Here is a 13,246-nt window from a genome sequence, read left to right on the forward strand (position 1 = left end):
ATGTGAAGGCGTCTGCCCGTTCTACTACATCGAGTTTTTTGTGTCTAAATCTTCGCGATGGCGTCGCCGTCGGCGCCCCCATCGTCACTCGTACGTCTCGCGCGAAAAGCTGCGATCGACGCCAGATCGGCGAACGGGGTGAGGCCTCCTCTGCTCGGCGATGTCCCTGGCGCCGGTCGCGAGCCTCGCATGCCGGGCGAAGTCCCTGGAGACGCTGGACTCCCCGACATCGGACGAGCCATACGCGCGCCCTGCGGTGGGGCGTAATAATCATCACATTGGGCGAATGCAGGGTTGGTTTGCATCTCGGGCACGAAAGCCGGCCCGGAGCTTCGCGGGACGGTCATCGAAGCGCTTTCAAACGGATTGCCGGACGACGACGGACCAGCGTACATCGAGTACGTTACCGGTGTTTGCACCGCCTGCGTCGGCACAACGTCACCAAATGGATTCGCTGACTTGGACACCGGCGCGCCGCCCGAAACGGAAGCGCCATACAACCTGTCCAAACCGCTCAGAATATCGTCAACCGTTTGAGTCGACGTCGGCGGCGCTAGAGTTGGCGGCGCGAGCGATGCGCGCGCGGTTGCGTCCCCTGACGCCGCTCGAACCAACAGATCGAACCTTTCTATCTGCCTCGTCAGCGCATCGTTCAACTCGATTGCGCTCATGAGCAAACCTTCGTCCTCTGCGTTGGAGATGAGCTCGATCAAGCGCGGATGCATCGCGCGACACTGCGTGGCCAACTCTCTCGAGATTTCGCTCGGCGCCGGCGTCGTTGTCGCGACGCACGCATCCAGCACCGACGTAAACGTTTCGAGTGAATGCCGCGCGACTGCGACATCGCCTTTGAGCTTTTCGACGTCGGCCGCTGTGTATGTTACCGGCGCGCTGGTCGCCGTTGTTCGTGCAGCGTGTTCCGCCGCCATCGCCTCGCTCTCTCGAATCGCGCGTTGCAGCTCACTGTCGCTTGAACCAACACCCGCGATACGTGCAACGTAATGATTCGGTGGACTACTCGCTAAGTGTGGCGGAACTTCCACGGGAAGCCCGGTCGGAATGTTACCGGCGTAAATCCCTGAGAGCGCGTGCCCTCGAGGCTGCGGTTCAGACGTTCGGCGTCGCATCTCCGACTGCATCTCCGCCTGTCGAATCTCATCCTCCTGAGCTTCGCACTCCGCCTCAGCGATTGCCTGCGCGATTGCCCGTCGATCTTCCTCCGAGATGCCCTCGTTCGTACTCCAGTGCTGCCGAGCGCTTGACGCGTTCGAAGTCGTCGGCGAACTCCTCGGCGCCAACGGAGGAAATCTGTATCCCCGCCCCTTGAGCTCACTGTACGCCATGGCGAACTCTGGGCACCGCCTCAAGTTCGTAGCCCACTCCTGCGTGAGCTCCAGGCACTTATCGCGCACGTCCAAATTCGGCGCCCGCTCGCACAGCCGCACCATGGCTTTCGGAATATCCTTCGCCGCCGCCATCGCGTGCGCCTTCGCCCCGCAATTCTTCATCACCATCTCCAGTGCGAATAAACCCTAATGCAAGTACAAAAATCCAATCGTCAGTCACCGCGATCGATCGCGAGTCGCGTCATCTCATCGTCCGTCGCACGCACCCGCGTCAGCGCCTCCGCGTCCCGCTCCTTGTCCAACTTGATTCGCAACGCCTTCACCGCATCCTTCCCGTGTGCGACGAAATCTCCGTTCACCATGTCACACAACCGAAGATTAATCTCCAACTGCATCTCTCGCGGACGTCCGATGGGATTACACACCTAGCGTCGATGAAAACAGAGCAAAAGGTCAGTCTGTGTCAGATGAAGAAATTCTCGACGAATGCGACGCCGTGAAGTCGTCTTAACGCGTCGCGCGAGCGCTCACGCACGTGCTCCACCAAGGCGTACGCCGGACGCTCGCGTTTATCGCCCTGGAACAGTGATTTCAACATCGAAGCGCACGCGACGAGGTGTGGGTGGCGCAGTTACAGTTGGCGTTTTCTCGGTGACATTTGGGAGAACCATGTGCCAAGCGCGCGCCGATAGCACCGCAGTCATCGCGCGACCGCGAACGTTCGGTGACGGGCTGTGAACGCGCGGGGAAAAGGTAGCGTTGGAGCGATCGCGGCGAGATGTGGACGCGCGCGCGGTCGTCGGTCGTCGGGATCGTCGCGGGGGTGTGCGTCACATGTCTCGTCGGACGGTGGTTCGAGGACGCGCTCGAGCGGTACGCGTACGACGCGCGATCAGCGGCGCGCGAATCGCGAATCGGGTCTTTCGAGATGATTCCATTCGGGAATCTCGGTCCGATCGGAACGGCGCGTGAGGGGTTGCGATACTACGACGTCGCGATGACGGCGATGTGGGCGTACGCGAGAGGCGCCGAGAGCGCCTTGGAAATCGGGTGCGTGAGACCCAGTTTCGTCGGGCACGCGAATTGGATCGCTCAAAAGACGTGTATAGCACCGTATTACGCGGCGTATAAAGAGACGTCGGGGCTACCGAGCGTTTCGCCCGTCAACGACGACGTTTCGTACGTCACGGCGGATTTCATGAGGACGCCTCTGAAAAGTGCCGAGCTCACAAACGTCGATCTGTGCGTGTGCATGCAAGTTTTAGAACACGTGAGTTCGCCTGATGACTTTTTGCGAAAAATGCTCAACACGGAGCTGTGCAAAGTCGTCATCGTGAGCGTTCCGTACATGTGGGCTGACTGCGGATCGAAGTGCTCGCATGTGACGCACAACATTGACGAAACAACCGTGATGAAGTGGTCCGGAGGACGCGTTCCGGCGCAGACCACCGTAGTTCGTGAGCGAGGAGGAACTGCGCGACTCATCGTTGTGTACGAAGTGGCGCCGCTCTAAATTTCTAGGTAACAATTTCAATCCAAGCTACGAAGGCGCGACGACGAAAGCCTTGAACGCCTCTCTCACCGCCTGACTCGTCGCGTTCACGCGCTCGACGACGTCTTGCAACTCTTCTCGCACCGCTAAATCGAGATACTTTGCAAACTTGTCGGGGTGCCAACGCAACATTTCCTCTCGAAGCTGCGCTCGCTCGTTCCCGCTCGGTACGTCGACGATGAGAAAATCTCTCAAAACGCTCGCCGGCGACATCTTCGATTCGTCCACGAACGGAAAATCTTCGACGCTCAACTCGTGCGTCTTCCCCTTTCTCGCCGCGCGCTCCAACTTTGCCCATTTTTTCCTGTACTCCTCCGTCGTCCGCGCGGCGCTCGATTTCGGCTCCGTCGTCACCTCCAGACTCGCCCGCCATCTTGCGTCCTCCGCTCGCAGCGCCTCCAATCGTCGCCGCTCCGCTTCGCGTCTATTCTCACTCTCTTTCTCGCGCTCTCTCTTCTTCACCCGTCGCACATCGCCCGAATCGTCTTCTCGCGCGCGTCTTCGTCGACTCGCCTCCGCCCACACGCTCGCGCGATGATTCTCATCGCCCAACACCCCTCCCCGCCCGCTCTCTCCCGGATCAATCGCGCCATCCACCTCCTCCAAAGCCTCCAATCGCCCGTGCCCGTCCTCCAACGCGTGTTCGTCTCGCAATCTCTCCTCGAACGCGTCCGCCGCGTCCCGTCCCGTAACCGACACGTCTGAATCACCAATCGTCCCCATCGCGCGCGTCCCCACGCGTTCACTCAACCACCGATGCGCGTCCAAACGCTCCGCCATCGACGCCAGCTCCATGAGCGTCATCCCACGCGCGTCGACACCGTTTAAAACCTCCTCGACGTCCCGCGCCGTCATCAATCGTCCCGTCGTCGCGTACCGCCCACGTTGGAGCTCCGCGAACGCCCGTCGGAGCGCGCGCGCGTCCCCAGCCATCGCCGCCACCGTCATGCGTCGTCGCGTCGCCGTCTCGATGTCCTCATCCCCGCCGTCGCGCCCATCCATCGAATCCGTCGTCGTCGTCCATCCATCGCATCCATCGTTCGCGCGCCGCATCCCGCGCCGCGCGCGTCCGACGCGCCCCCGTCCCGCGCCCGCGGCCCGTCCCGCGCGCGCGCACCGCTCGCGCCCGTCGCTCGTGGACGACCGGCGCGCGCGCGGACGCGAATGCGGTCGAGCGTCATCGCGGACGCGAGCGCGCGCGTCGTCGAGACCCTGCGCGCGCTCGGTCTCGCCCGCGGCGACGCGACGGGGGCGATCGAGGCCGCGTGCGCGGCCGCGTTCGCGCGCGCGGGCGCGCGCGGCGCGCGGACGGCGGTGGACGGGGTCATCGCGCGGGACGCGCATCCGTTGGTGATTCCGATCGCCGCGCGCGCGGACGACGCGGACGCGGTGATCGGGTTGTACGTCGGTGACGCGATCGATGGCTTGAGAGTGGCTCGAGTGGGGTCTGGAGGGTTTTTCGCGCGCGATCGTAGCGTGGGGGAGGCGGACGGCGAGGCGCGGATGCGGGTGACGCGGAGCGGACGGCGCGGCGCGACGCGGTTGGCGTCGACGGCGAAGACGTACGCGCGACGGGTGTTAGCGGAGATCGACCGGGATGGATTAAACGATGACGCGGGGGTGAGGGCGCTTCGAGAGATTGTCGGGGAGGAGTATTACGTCGCGGGCGAGCTCGCGAAATCTGGGCTCGCGAGTCGGTTTGAGGTGTTCGCCACGAAGCGCATCGAGCGGTTCATGGACGCGGATGAGGCGCTGATCGAGGCGCACGTGAAGCGAAACGATGAGATCTCGGCGTTGGTTACCGCGGAGTGGCACGCGGGTGGGCCGTACGAGGGTTGGGCGCGTCCGCACGCGATTAACGCGCGCACGCTGGCTCGGTACGGACGCTCCATCGAGGCGCGGGATCAGGCCCGCGTCGCGCTTTCCGCGGGACCTTGGTGGACGATAGATGAAGACGGCGAGTTGATGCGAGAGATGCAAAGGCTGAGCGGGTTCGCGGGGCGAAGCGCGGTTGACGCCCGTCGTACGCTGGACGGAGGCGACATCGACGCGAGCGGCGCGCCGATGGAAGAGGGAGGTCAACCACCGACAAAGGAAGAGCTCGCGATTCGTCGAGCGACGGCGGCGATGGAAGCCGTGTCGTGGGGTGAGTGTGGCGATAAAGGTTGGGCGAGCGTCCGCGAGGTAGTCGCTGAGGCGTACGCTGAGGCTGGTCTACAGAATTTGAGCGAGTACGTCCTCGCACCGTTGCGTCAGTGATATCAAATTGTATTGAATACCGTACCGGTAGTACATGTACCTATTGTGATTTCTAATCTTTCGCACCACCGGTATGGTTGTCTACATATCAATCAACGTGTATTGGGTCCTGAGCGTCTCCCAGCGCAGCCGCGCGCGTTTGCGTCATTGCATCGTCGAACTCTGTTGGACGAAGGAGGAGAGCTCGTATTTCGCCGAGAGTCAACCCGTCCTCCTTACCCTTTTTATGTATCGATAAATCGCTCGATACGTCACACATCGCGTTCGAACGCTCGGTGGAGAACTTTTGCACGTTCTCTTCGACAGTATCTCGTATGACGAAGCGGTGAACGCAAGTCGGTCGCGTCTGCCCGATTCGATCGACACGTTTGATGGCTTGCGCCTCCATTCCCGGATCGAGTACAGGCTCGAGAAGCAACACGTGCTGAGCCTCGGTGAGGTTCAAACCTTGCGCACCGCGCTTCATCGGCAGCAATAACACACTCACGGTTCCGTCGTGTTTGAATCTGTCCACGGCTGCTCGAAACTTTGGACCCGATTCTGCTCGCATGGCGCGAACTTGGTTGGCGGCAATCGCCTTTTCGACAACCTTGAGAACGTCATCCCACTCGCTGAATATGATCAGCTTCGTCCTTTCGTCCGTGTCAAGAATAAATCTTACCCGCCGAACGATGGCCTCGATCTTCGTCCCCCAGCTGCCGCTGACTGAGCAGCTTCTTTCAGAGAAAAACATCTCGTCGTTGGTCCCGAGTAAATCTGTGAGAAAGCCGATGTCTCCTCGCTTAGCGCGACGAGCGTAGTCGTCCTTTCCACTGATCCCGCTTCGATTACTGGCGTTATTCACGTACATCAATTCCTCGATGTACGAGCGTTCACGACAGGTGACGCATGAGACGCGCTCTGACTCGCGTCGACGAACTAAATCGAGCGCACACTGCACGCACGTTCGATGACCGCACGGGAACACGCATACCTCCGCGGTGGCATCTCTGAACGACTGTATGCAGATCGGACACTCCATTCTTTTATCTTTCGCCTCATCGTTCCCGTTCTCGTTGAGGAGCGTCGTCTTGAGGTACTTGAGTTGAGATGAGAATTTACGCAAATCCACCTCGCACACCGCCTTTTGTTGCGTAAAATTCACGCTCAAAGGGGAAACGTCGTGAGGAAAGATGATTGAAGCGCGAAGTCCTTCGGGGATGGGATCAACTTGCCGACGAGGCCGAGAGTTCCCGTCGGTTTCCAGAGCGGCCTCTAGGTAGGGCAGCTCGTGCTCCTCTCGCGTTCGGATTCTTCGAACGCACATGTCGAGCTCGTCTCGCGCAGCCATTTCCTCTCGCTGCCTCATGATGAGTTGCGAAAACTTGTAAAACTCTTTCCGCATCTCTTCGAGCGCGCCAACGTGTGCCTTCGATTCTTCGTAGCATTGAGTCCAAGCGGTGCTGTCCGGAAACTTATCTTTCCACCATGACTGTTGAGGCAGAATCATACGTAGTACTGTCTCGACCGAGCTCGCACCGCCACGATTGGTATCATCCTGTCGCTCGCCCGCGACACGGCCTGCGCGAGTGACTTGCGGTACATAATTATCAGGCTCAGGCACATCATCATCGTCGGAATCGATTGCTCCGCCTGCATTCCGATTCATCTGCACGCGAAGCCTCACGCCGAAGATCATCGACTCAAACTTTTCCAGCACAGGTTCGTACTTGCAAAACATGCACTGGACGCCAGGAACAGCAAACTCTGTATCCTTGCGACACTTTTCACACATGCCGATTGAGCGAACCTCCACCTCGTCGGCTTGCTTGGTGCGTTTCGCGAGGTCATTGATCGCTTGGTGAACCTCCATGCGCGTTGCTTGAATGTTTTGCAAATCCGTGAGCATGGTGAATCGCAGGCCGTTGACATCAGTGAACGGAGCTTGCTTCTCTTGCCATCGCCCGTCAAAGGCTTGATAAACTCGCGCGAGAAGATTCGACGCTCCCTCGGGCATGTCTGGCTCATCATCGTCATCTTCGACGTCCGTTACATCCTTACCTAACGCACCTTCGGCGTTTCCCTTTTCCTTCCTCGACAAGTCCGATTCCGATGGCGGTTTTATGAGTTCATCAATGACGACCCCCCACCACTTCGGTCTATCTACGGTGCCACTTGTTGAGGTGTTTGTTCACCGTATTCGTCGCCAATTCGAGTTCACTCGCCGCAATGTGGATACCAGCAGCGCGCTGCGCGATGTACTTTCGCCTTTCTGCCTCAGCTTCTTTCTCTAAGCTTTCGTCTCGCATCGTCGGTGCAATTTTCTTTCCCCTCAAAAGTTCATTGTTCGCCTTCACCGCGTTCATCGCCAAGCTGAGATTGTGCAGTGCGTGAAGACGTTGAAGCGCGTCCAATCTAACGTTGATCTGCTGGCCGTCGCCTTCGAGCTTGAGAACTTCGCGATAGTTTGCGATGACCGTAGGAAAATCCTTGTTTATCCACGCCAATCCGGCGAGCGCGTTGAGCGTGAACGCCACGAGGCGTTGCGCCTCCTCCGTCTCGACTCGTGCTCGCTCTATGAGCTTCTCGGAAATTTGATCCATCGTTAACACGTTGGCACCGCTTCTGATGCCGCCGGCGAGACCGTGCGATCCTGCTTGTGGGTGGTCACACGCCTGACGAAGGCGCAGCAGAGGTCCCATGACGGTTGCCGCTTGGCGCGGATCGATATGCTCGTCGTCTGTATGCCGACCATATCGCATCAATGTCGTCTTTGCGATATTTACGCAGTCAGAGTATTGCCTCGCATACCAATGGTGCTCTACAGCGCTAGAGCGAAGCATCGTTGTGATTTCACCCTGCGGCGGCACCCCAAGCTGTTTCTCCATGTCCGCTCGTGAGTTGCGCCACATCAATCCCTTCAAAAGGGAGTGAAGTAACTCGCGCGCTTTGGGATCTCCGTTTGCGTACGGGATCTCAATCAAGCGCCGCCACCAGAAATCGCCGTGCTCGAACGGCGAGACCATAAGAAACGTGAGAAGACCGAAAATATCGCCGAGACCTCGCGAGATCGGTGTTCCCGTGACGGCCCATCGATGAACCGCCGGAAGGCGACGAACCATCACTGCAGCTTTCGAAACGCTTGACTCGACCATCTGTGCTTCATCGAGCACGACACGCCACCATTTCAACCTCGTGAGCGGTGTCGGGACCACTTCGTATTTTCGTTTGTATCTCCTTGCTCGCTCAGCGCCTTCCAAACCATGCCCGTTTGCGGTGTCGATGTCAATCTCAGCACGAAGCGTGTCGTACGTCGTGAAGACTATGTCGGCTTCAGCGAGTTCTTTCGCGGAAAAAACACCCTTCATCGTGCCTCCTGCGACGCACTTGCTCGACTGTCCCTCGTACATAATGACTTTAAGTGATCCGGGACGTACGTGCAGTTCAATCTCATCTCGCCACTGCTCAATGATGGCCGACGGACAAACCACCAGCGTCGCACCGCACGTTACGTCCACTGTCGCGCTCGCGTGCGCAGCGATGCACTTCCCGCACGTAAAGCCGTGCAACTTGCGCTCGAGCGCTTCGGATGACAAACCCATCAGATGTCGCTCTTGCTGCGGGTTCGAACAAAGTCCAACGCACCTGGCGTGCATCCACGTCTCACACTTTTCGCACGCGATCCAAAGTCCATCGTACGCGTCGTCATCCTTCGCGCCACACGGACATTGCACGATGCTTGTGTCTTCTGGCACCGTCTCCATCAAGTCGACCACGGGCGAGGCTTTCGCTTCCACCAGCTCCTCCTTCTTCACCTCCGGTTCCCTCGCTCGCTGAACGTGCGTCTTCTTCTTGGCTGATTCCATCGCTGCCTTCATCTCGACGTTGCGTCGCTTCAAGCGCTCGGGCTCAGGATTTGCCAAGACGAGCATGATGACCTCGACAGTCTTCCCGAGACCCATCTCGTCCGCTAAGATTCCACCGCTCACGCTCTCGAAGTTTGCGCAAAAGCGCCTCTTAGAGACGATCCCCAGATGTCGATTGATGTACCCACCACCGTTTGGGAGTTCGTGCCATATGGGATGCAGCGCCTCGGCGTCGATTGCGCCGCCGCGCTTGGCGTCCAGTGCGCCAGTAGGAGCGTTCACGGCACCCTCGCGCGCCATCATCCAAGCGCACGCCTGCTTCTGGTAACCCCTCGGCGTAGGCAGCAAAACGTCATTCATCACCTCAAACTCCGGACACGTTTCCGCGTTCGGTTTCACCGCATCGAAGAGCGCGTTTAAATCTAATCCTATTCCGCTCGCGCCGCGACTTTCCGCCTTCTCCGAGCTCGCCGCGTGCGCGCGCGCGAGCGCCCCACAATTCCTCTTCAAATCAGCGTGCACCGTCCCGAGACCTTCGTCCGCGAGAAGAACCCTCGAACAATCATCGAACGCCACATCGGTCACGAACACCTCCAACGACCGCTTATCCGCGCTCGCCTTGCACCGCGTCCACTTCGCCCGCTGCAGGCGCGCGACGTCTAATCCACACCGCCCCAACGTCTCCACCTTGATCCTTCCCGTCACACTCGCGTCACCAGGACTTCTACACGACTCCACATCACTTCGCGACGGCACGGGCACGCTAAAAACGAGCGCGTCGTCCTTTCCCGTCGCGTCCACGAGCTCGATGAATCCATCGCCGTGGCATCCTTCGCTCGCCCTCTGTGCGCTCGCCGCTCCCCGCTGTCGCTTCCGCGCGCGCGCGGTGCCTTTTCCGACGTCCACGGGGTCGACGTCCGACGCGCTGGAGCGCACGCGCGTGGGCACGCGCTGTTTCACCCGCGGCATCGCCCCATCGCGCTCTGCGGTGGCGTCCCGCGCGTGCCCGTCGGGCGTCACGCGTGTAACTGTTTGCCCACACACCGTGCCCGTCGGGCGTCACGCGTGTGACTGTTTGCCCACACACCGTGCCCGTCGGGCGTCACGCGTATGACTGTTTGCCCACACACGATGCATCGAACCGGTCGTCGCGTCCTGTACATCGTACTACGTGTACCGTTAGTACGGTATACACCCGTACACGCGTGTCACGTATTGACGTGTTTTTTGATGGACCCGATTCCGAAACGTCGCGACGACGGTTGCCGAAGACGCTGTCGACCGCCCCATCGTACGGCGCGCGCGAACGTTCGGCGAGACGATTCGTGAGGTGCGCACGGGCGAGAGGGGAGGAGAGAATTATGTTGAGTCGCATGCTCGCGGGCGAGCGCGAGACGGGAGGATGTGCGACGACGGAGACGAAAGATGATTCGATGACGTTGGCACCCCTCCCGAGCGACGACATCGATGACACGGCGCGCGACGCCGACGCGTCTGTCGTGGCGGCGAACCGACAGTTAGTCAGCGCGCTCGATCGGGTTGTTTTGTCGTCATCGTGCGAAGAGAAATTTGGTGCCAAGGCGATGGTGAGCGCGCACGAGATGCGCCGAGAAGCGAGCGCGAGAGAGCTCCACGGCTTGCGCGCCGAGCTCGGCGCGCCCGAGGTTGGATTCGGACCGGACACCGCCTTGTTGGTCGTGGACGTGCAACCGGTGTACTGGAGTGAGAACCCGGAGGTTGTGCGATCGTTTCCAGAGCTTCCGAATAATATGCGGACTTTACTGAACGCGGCGCGCGCGGGGGGCGCCTATGTCGCCCACGTCCGGGCGTCGTACGCCTATCACACTTGTCCCTGGTTACAAACGTTCGAGAGGATGAACCCGGGGCGCTCAAAGTATGAGATCGATCCACACGAGACCGAACCGTTCGCGGAGCCTTTGGAGGGCGAGGCGGTGTTTCACAAGCGCACGTTTGACGCGTTTTATGGCGAAGGATGCTTGTCGCCCGAACTCCGCGCGGCTGGCGTAAAAACCGTCGTCGTGTGTGGACTCATCACGAGCGTGTGCGTGCAACACTGCGTCTTCGGCGCTTTCAACGCCGGTTTCCGTGTCGCCGTCGCACACGACGCGTGCGGCGATAGAAGTAGAGCGAGACACGAAGCTGCGCTCGAGCTGTACGCCGATTACATGTACGAGGCGTACTCCGTGCAAGACGTTGTGAGAAACACGCGCAAACGAATGATGGAAGAAAAGACTCTCAGCCCGAGCCCGGCGTCAAGCTCTTGGATTCGATCGGCCGCGCGCGATCCTGTCTCCATCGTTCGAGCCACCGAAGTGGCCTTCGTCGCAGACGAACCGGTGCCACTGGGATCGAGTCCAGAATCAGGCTCTCCATCTCGCTTCGCCAAAGAAGCCTCCTACCGAGCGTCACCCGCGAGCACGCTCAATTTAAGCGCTCGATAATCGACGCTCACACTGTACACTGCACACTGATGTATCAAGCAGTACGTATTGCCGCTTTATATAAAATAATACTGGCCAGACCGTCTTCGGTTGTAAATATCTACGCAACGTTAACCACAGCATCACAGCGCGACGCCTCAATTGCTCCTCGCGATGGCGTCCGTTCCATCCACCTCATTCACCCGCACCACCACCGTCGCCTCGACGTCGAAGCGCGCGATATACCTCGCCACCGACGCGGTGACGCGCGCCTTGGGTGATTCTCTCAAGAGCACGAAAGTCGGTCTCGCCCACGTCTCCGTCGCCACCGAGCGCTCGTGCGCGCTCTCGATCAACGAAGCCGCCGATCCATCGGTTCGCCGCGACATGTTAAAGGCTCTGGACGTCATCACTGACGGCGATGCGGACGTCGCGAGCGCTCTGGTCGGGAAGACGCTGAGCGTCCCGGTGCTCGACGGGAAGCTCGCGCTCGGGACGTGGCAAGGGGTGTACCTGTTCGAGCTCGATGACGAAGGAGGTGAAAGGGCGATGACGGTGACGCTAAGCGCGTACGGTGGAGATCCGAGAGAGACGGGCAGGCGCGCGGCGCTGCGAGCGCCTGGACGCGGTTGTCACTTGGTTACCGACGCGCCGACGGTGAAGGCGGCGCCGGATAAGGGCGTGGCGACGTATTTTTGTCAGCACACGAGCGCATCGCTGACGATCAACGAAAATTGCGATCCGGACGTTCGAGTGGACCTGGAGGGAGCGCTGAATAAAATTGTGCCGGAGTCGTGGCATCACGAAGGCTTCTTCGAACACGTCGATGAGGGACCGGACGACATGGCGGCGCACGTGAAGACGACGCTGATCGGGAGCTCGATTCGCGTGCCCGTGACGAGAGGTCGTCCGTGTATGGGGACGTGGCAGGGTTTGTACCTGAATGAGCACAGGAACATTGGCGGATTTGGGCGCGGGCACTCGAGAGACGTCGTGTGCGTCATTGATCCGTACGAAGCGTTGATGCAGAAAACCATCACCGTGAGCGCTGGTAAGCGGGGTCTCATTGACATCACGGAGGATGTTGCCGCAGTGCTCGCGAAAGAGTCGAGGTGCGATACCGGGCTCTTGCACTGCTTTTGCGAGCACACGAGCGCATCCGTGGTTGTCGGCAGACGAGGCGTCGAGTTTGAGAATAAGTTTGAGCGCGCGTTGAACGCGATTGTGCCCGAGTCGTGGAACGTCGAATTCTTTAGGCACACCTCGGAAGGCCCGGACGACATGCCCGGTCACGTCAAGTCAACCATCGTTGGCGCCAGCTTGACACTTCCTGTCGCGAACGGCGTCATCGCGCTCGGCGATGATTGTCGACTGTACTTGTGCGAACACAGAACCGTGGGTGGATTTAACTCCGGACTCATCCGGCGTTTGACGGTGACGTTACAAGGCGCGAAGATGTGAGGGCAAAACTCTTTCGAAACCGCGACACGTCACGTTCACGCTTCTTAGAAGTAATTCTGATGCTTTCCGGGTTTCCAATTCTTCGGCCTCGGCGCGAAGTTCTTCGCGTTCGGGACAAACTTAGATTCCTCCTCGGTCAATCGAACCTCATGATTCCTCAAGTGCGCGTGATCGATTCGTCCGTCGAACCCTTCCGTCGTGGTCGTGCGCGCGAATTGCGTCTCGACGTCCATGTCCTCGCCCGTCTTCCCGTTCCAATCCCCTTTCGCCCCCCACGCGTACGCGCCCTCGGGCACGACGTACGGCTGACGCGGGTCGTGTATCCCGCGCGTGATCGGCATC

At 59.8% G+C, this 13,246-nt stretch overlaps 8 protein-coding genes across 8 annotated transcripts; 4 read left to right on the top strand and 4 right to left on the bottom strand.

The window, feature by feature from the left end:
• Positions 1 to 44: 44 nt before the first annotated feature.
• OT_ostta06g00380 (ENTH/VHS) lies at positions 45 to 1,944 on the bottom strand (the record flags this gene model as incomplete). Its single annotated transcript, XM_022983929.1, has 3 exons — positions 45 to 1,532; positions 1,613 to 1,771; positions 1,882 to 1,944. The coding sequence occupies 3 exons, from the start codon at positions 1,942 to 1,944 to the stop codon at positions 45 to 47; spliced, it is 1,710 nt and encodes a 569-aa protein (XP_022839141.1).
• A 180-nt stretch (positions 1,945 to 2,124) lies between these two features.
• OT_ostta06g00390 (unnamed product) lies at positions 2,125 to 2,859 on the top strand (the record flags this gene model as incomplete). The annotated part of the gene is made up of 1 exon (XM_003079615.2): positions 2,125 to 2,859. One exon carries the CDS (start codon positions 2,125 to 2,127, stop codon positions 2,857 to 2,859), a length of 735 nt encoding a protein of 244 aa, XP_003079663.2.
• A 27-nt stretch (positions 2,860 to 2,886) lies between these two features.
• Positions 2,887 to 3,831, bottom strand: OT_ostta06g00400 (unnamed product; the record flags this gene model as incomplete). The annotated part of the gene is made up of 1 exon (XM_022983931.1): positions 2,887 to 3,831. One exon carries the CDS (start codon positions 3,829 to 3,831, stop codon positions 2,887 to 2,889), a length of 945 nt encoding a protein of 314 aa, XP_022839142.1.
• Positions 3,832 to 4,062: 231 nt separating this feature from the next.
• On the top strand, positions 4,063 to 5,157 carry OT_ostta06g00410 (unnamed product; the record flags this gene model as incomplete). The annotated part of the gene is made up of 1 exon (XM_003079617.2): positions 4,063 to 5,157. One exon carries the CDS (start codon positions 4,063 to 4,065, stop codon positions 5,155 to 5,157), a length of 1,095 nt encoding a protein of 364 aa, XP_003079665.2.
• Positions 5,158 to 5,245: 88 nt separating this feature from the next.
• On the bottom strand, positions 5,246 to 9,971 carry OT_ostta06g00420 (SNF2-related; the record flags this gene model as incomplete). The annotated part of the gene is made up of 2 exons (XM_022983932.1): positions 5,246 to 7,288; positions 7,344 to 9,971. The coding sequence occupies 2 exons, from the start codon at positions 9,969 to 9,971 to the stop codon at positions 5,246 to 5,248; spliced, it is 4,671 nt and encodes a 1,556-aa protein (XP_022839143.1).
• Positions 9,972 to 10,435: 464 nt separating this feature from the next.
• OT_ostta06g00430 (Isochorismatase-like) lies at positions 10,436 to 11,464 on the top strand (the record flags this gene model as incomplete). The annotated part of the gene is made up of 1 exon (XM_003079619.2): positions 10,436 to 11,464. The coding sequence occupies one exon, from the start codon at positions 10,436 to 10,438 to the stop codon at positions 11,462 to 11,464; it is 1,029 nt and encodes a 342-aa protein (XP_003079667.2).
• Positions 11,465 to 11,617: 153 nt separating this feature from the next.
• OT_ostta06g00440 (Uncharacterised protein family UPF0047) lies at positions 11,618 to 12,904 on the top strand (the record flags this gene model as incomplete). Its single annotated transcript, XM_003079620.1, has 1 exon — positions 11,618 to 12,904. One exon carries the CDS (start codon positions 11,618 to 11,620, stop codon positions 12,902 to 12,904), a length of 1,287 nt encoding a protein of 428 aa, XP_003079668.1.
• Positions 12,905 to 12,948: 44 nt separating this feature from the next.
• OT_ostta06g00450 (unnamed product) lies at positions 12,949 to 13,245 on the bottom strand (the record flags this gene model as incomplete). Its single annotated transcript, XM_003079621.2, has 1 exon — positions 12,949 to 13,245. The coding sequence occupies one exon, from the start codon at positions 13,243 to 13,245 to the stop codon at positions 12,949 to 12,951; it is 297 nt and encodes a 98-aa protein (XP_003079669.2).
• Between the last annotated feature and the right edge of the window lies 1 nt (position 13,246).

The sequence above is a fragment of the Ostreococcus tauri genome (assembly GCF_000214015.3).
Source record: "Ostreococcus tauri WGS project CAID00000000 data, contig chromosome 06, whole genome shotgun sequence".
In the NCBI taxonomy this organism is placed as follows: Eukaryota; Viridiplantae; Chlorophyta; class Mamiellophyceae; order Mamiellales; family Bathycoccaceae; genus Ostreococcus; species Ostreococcus tauri.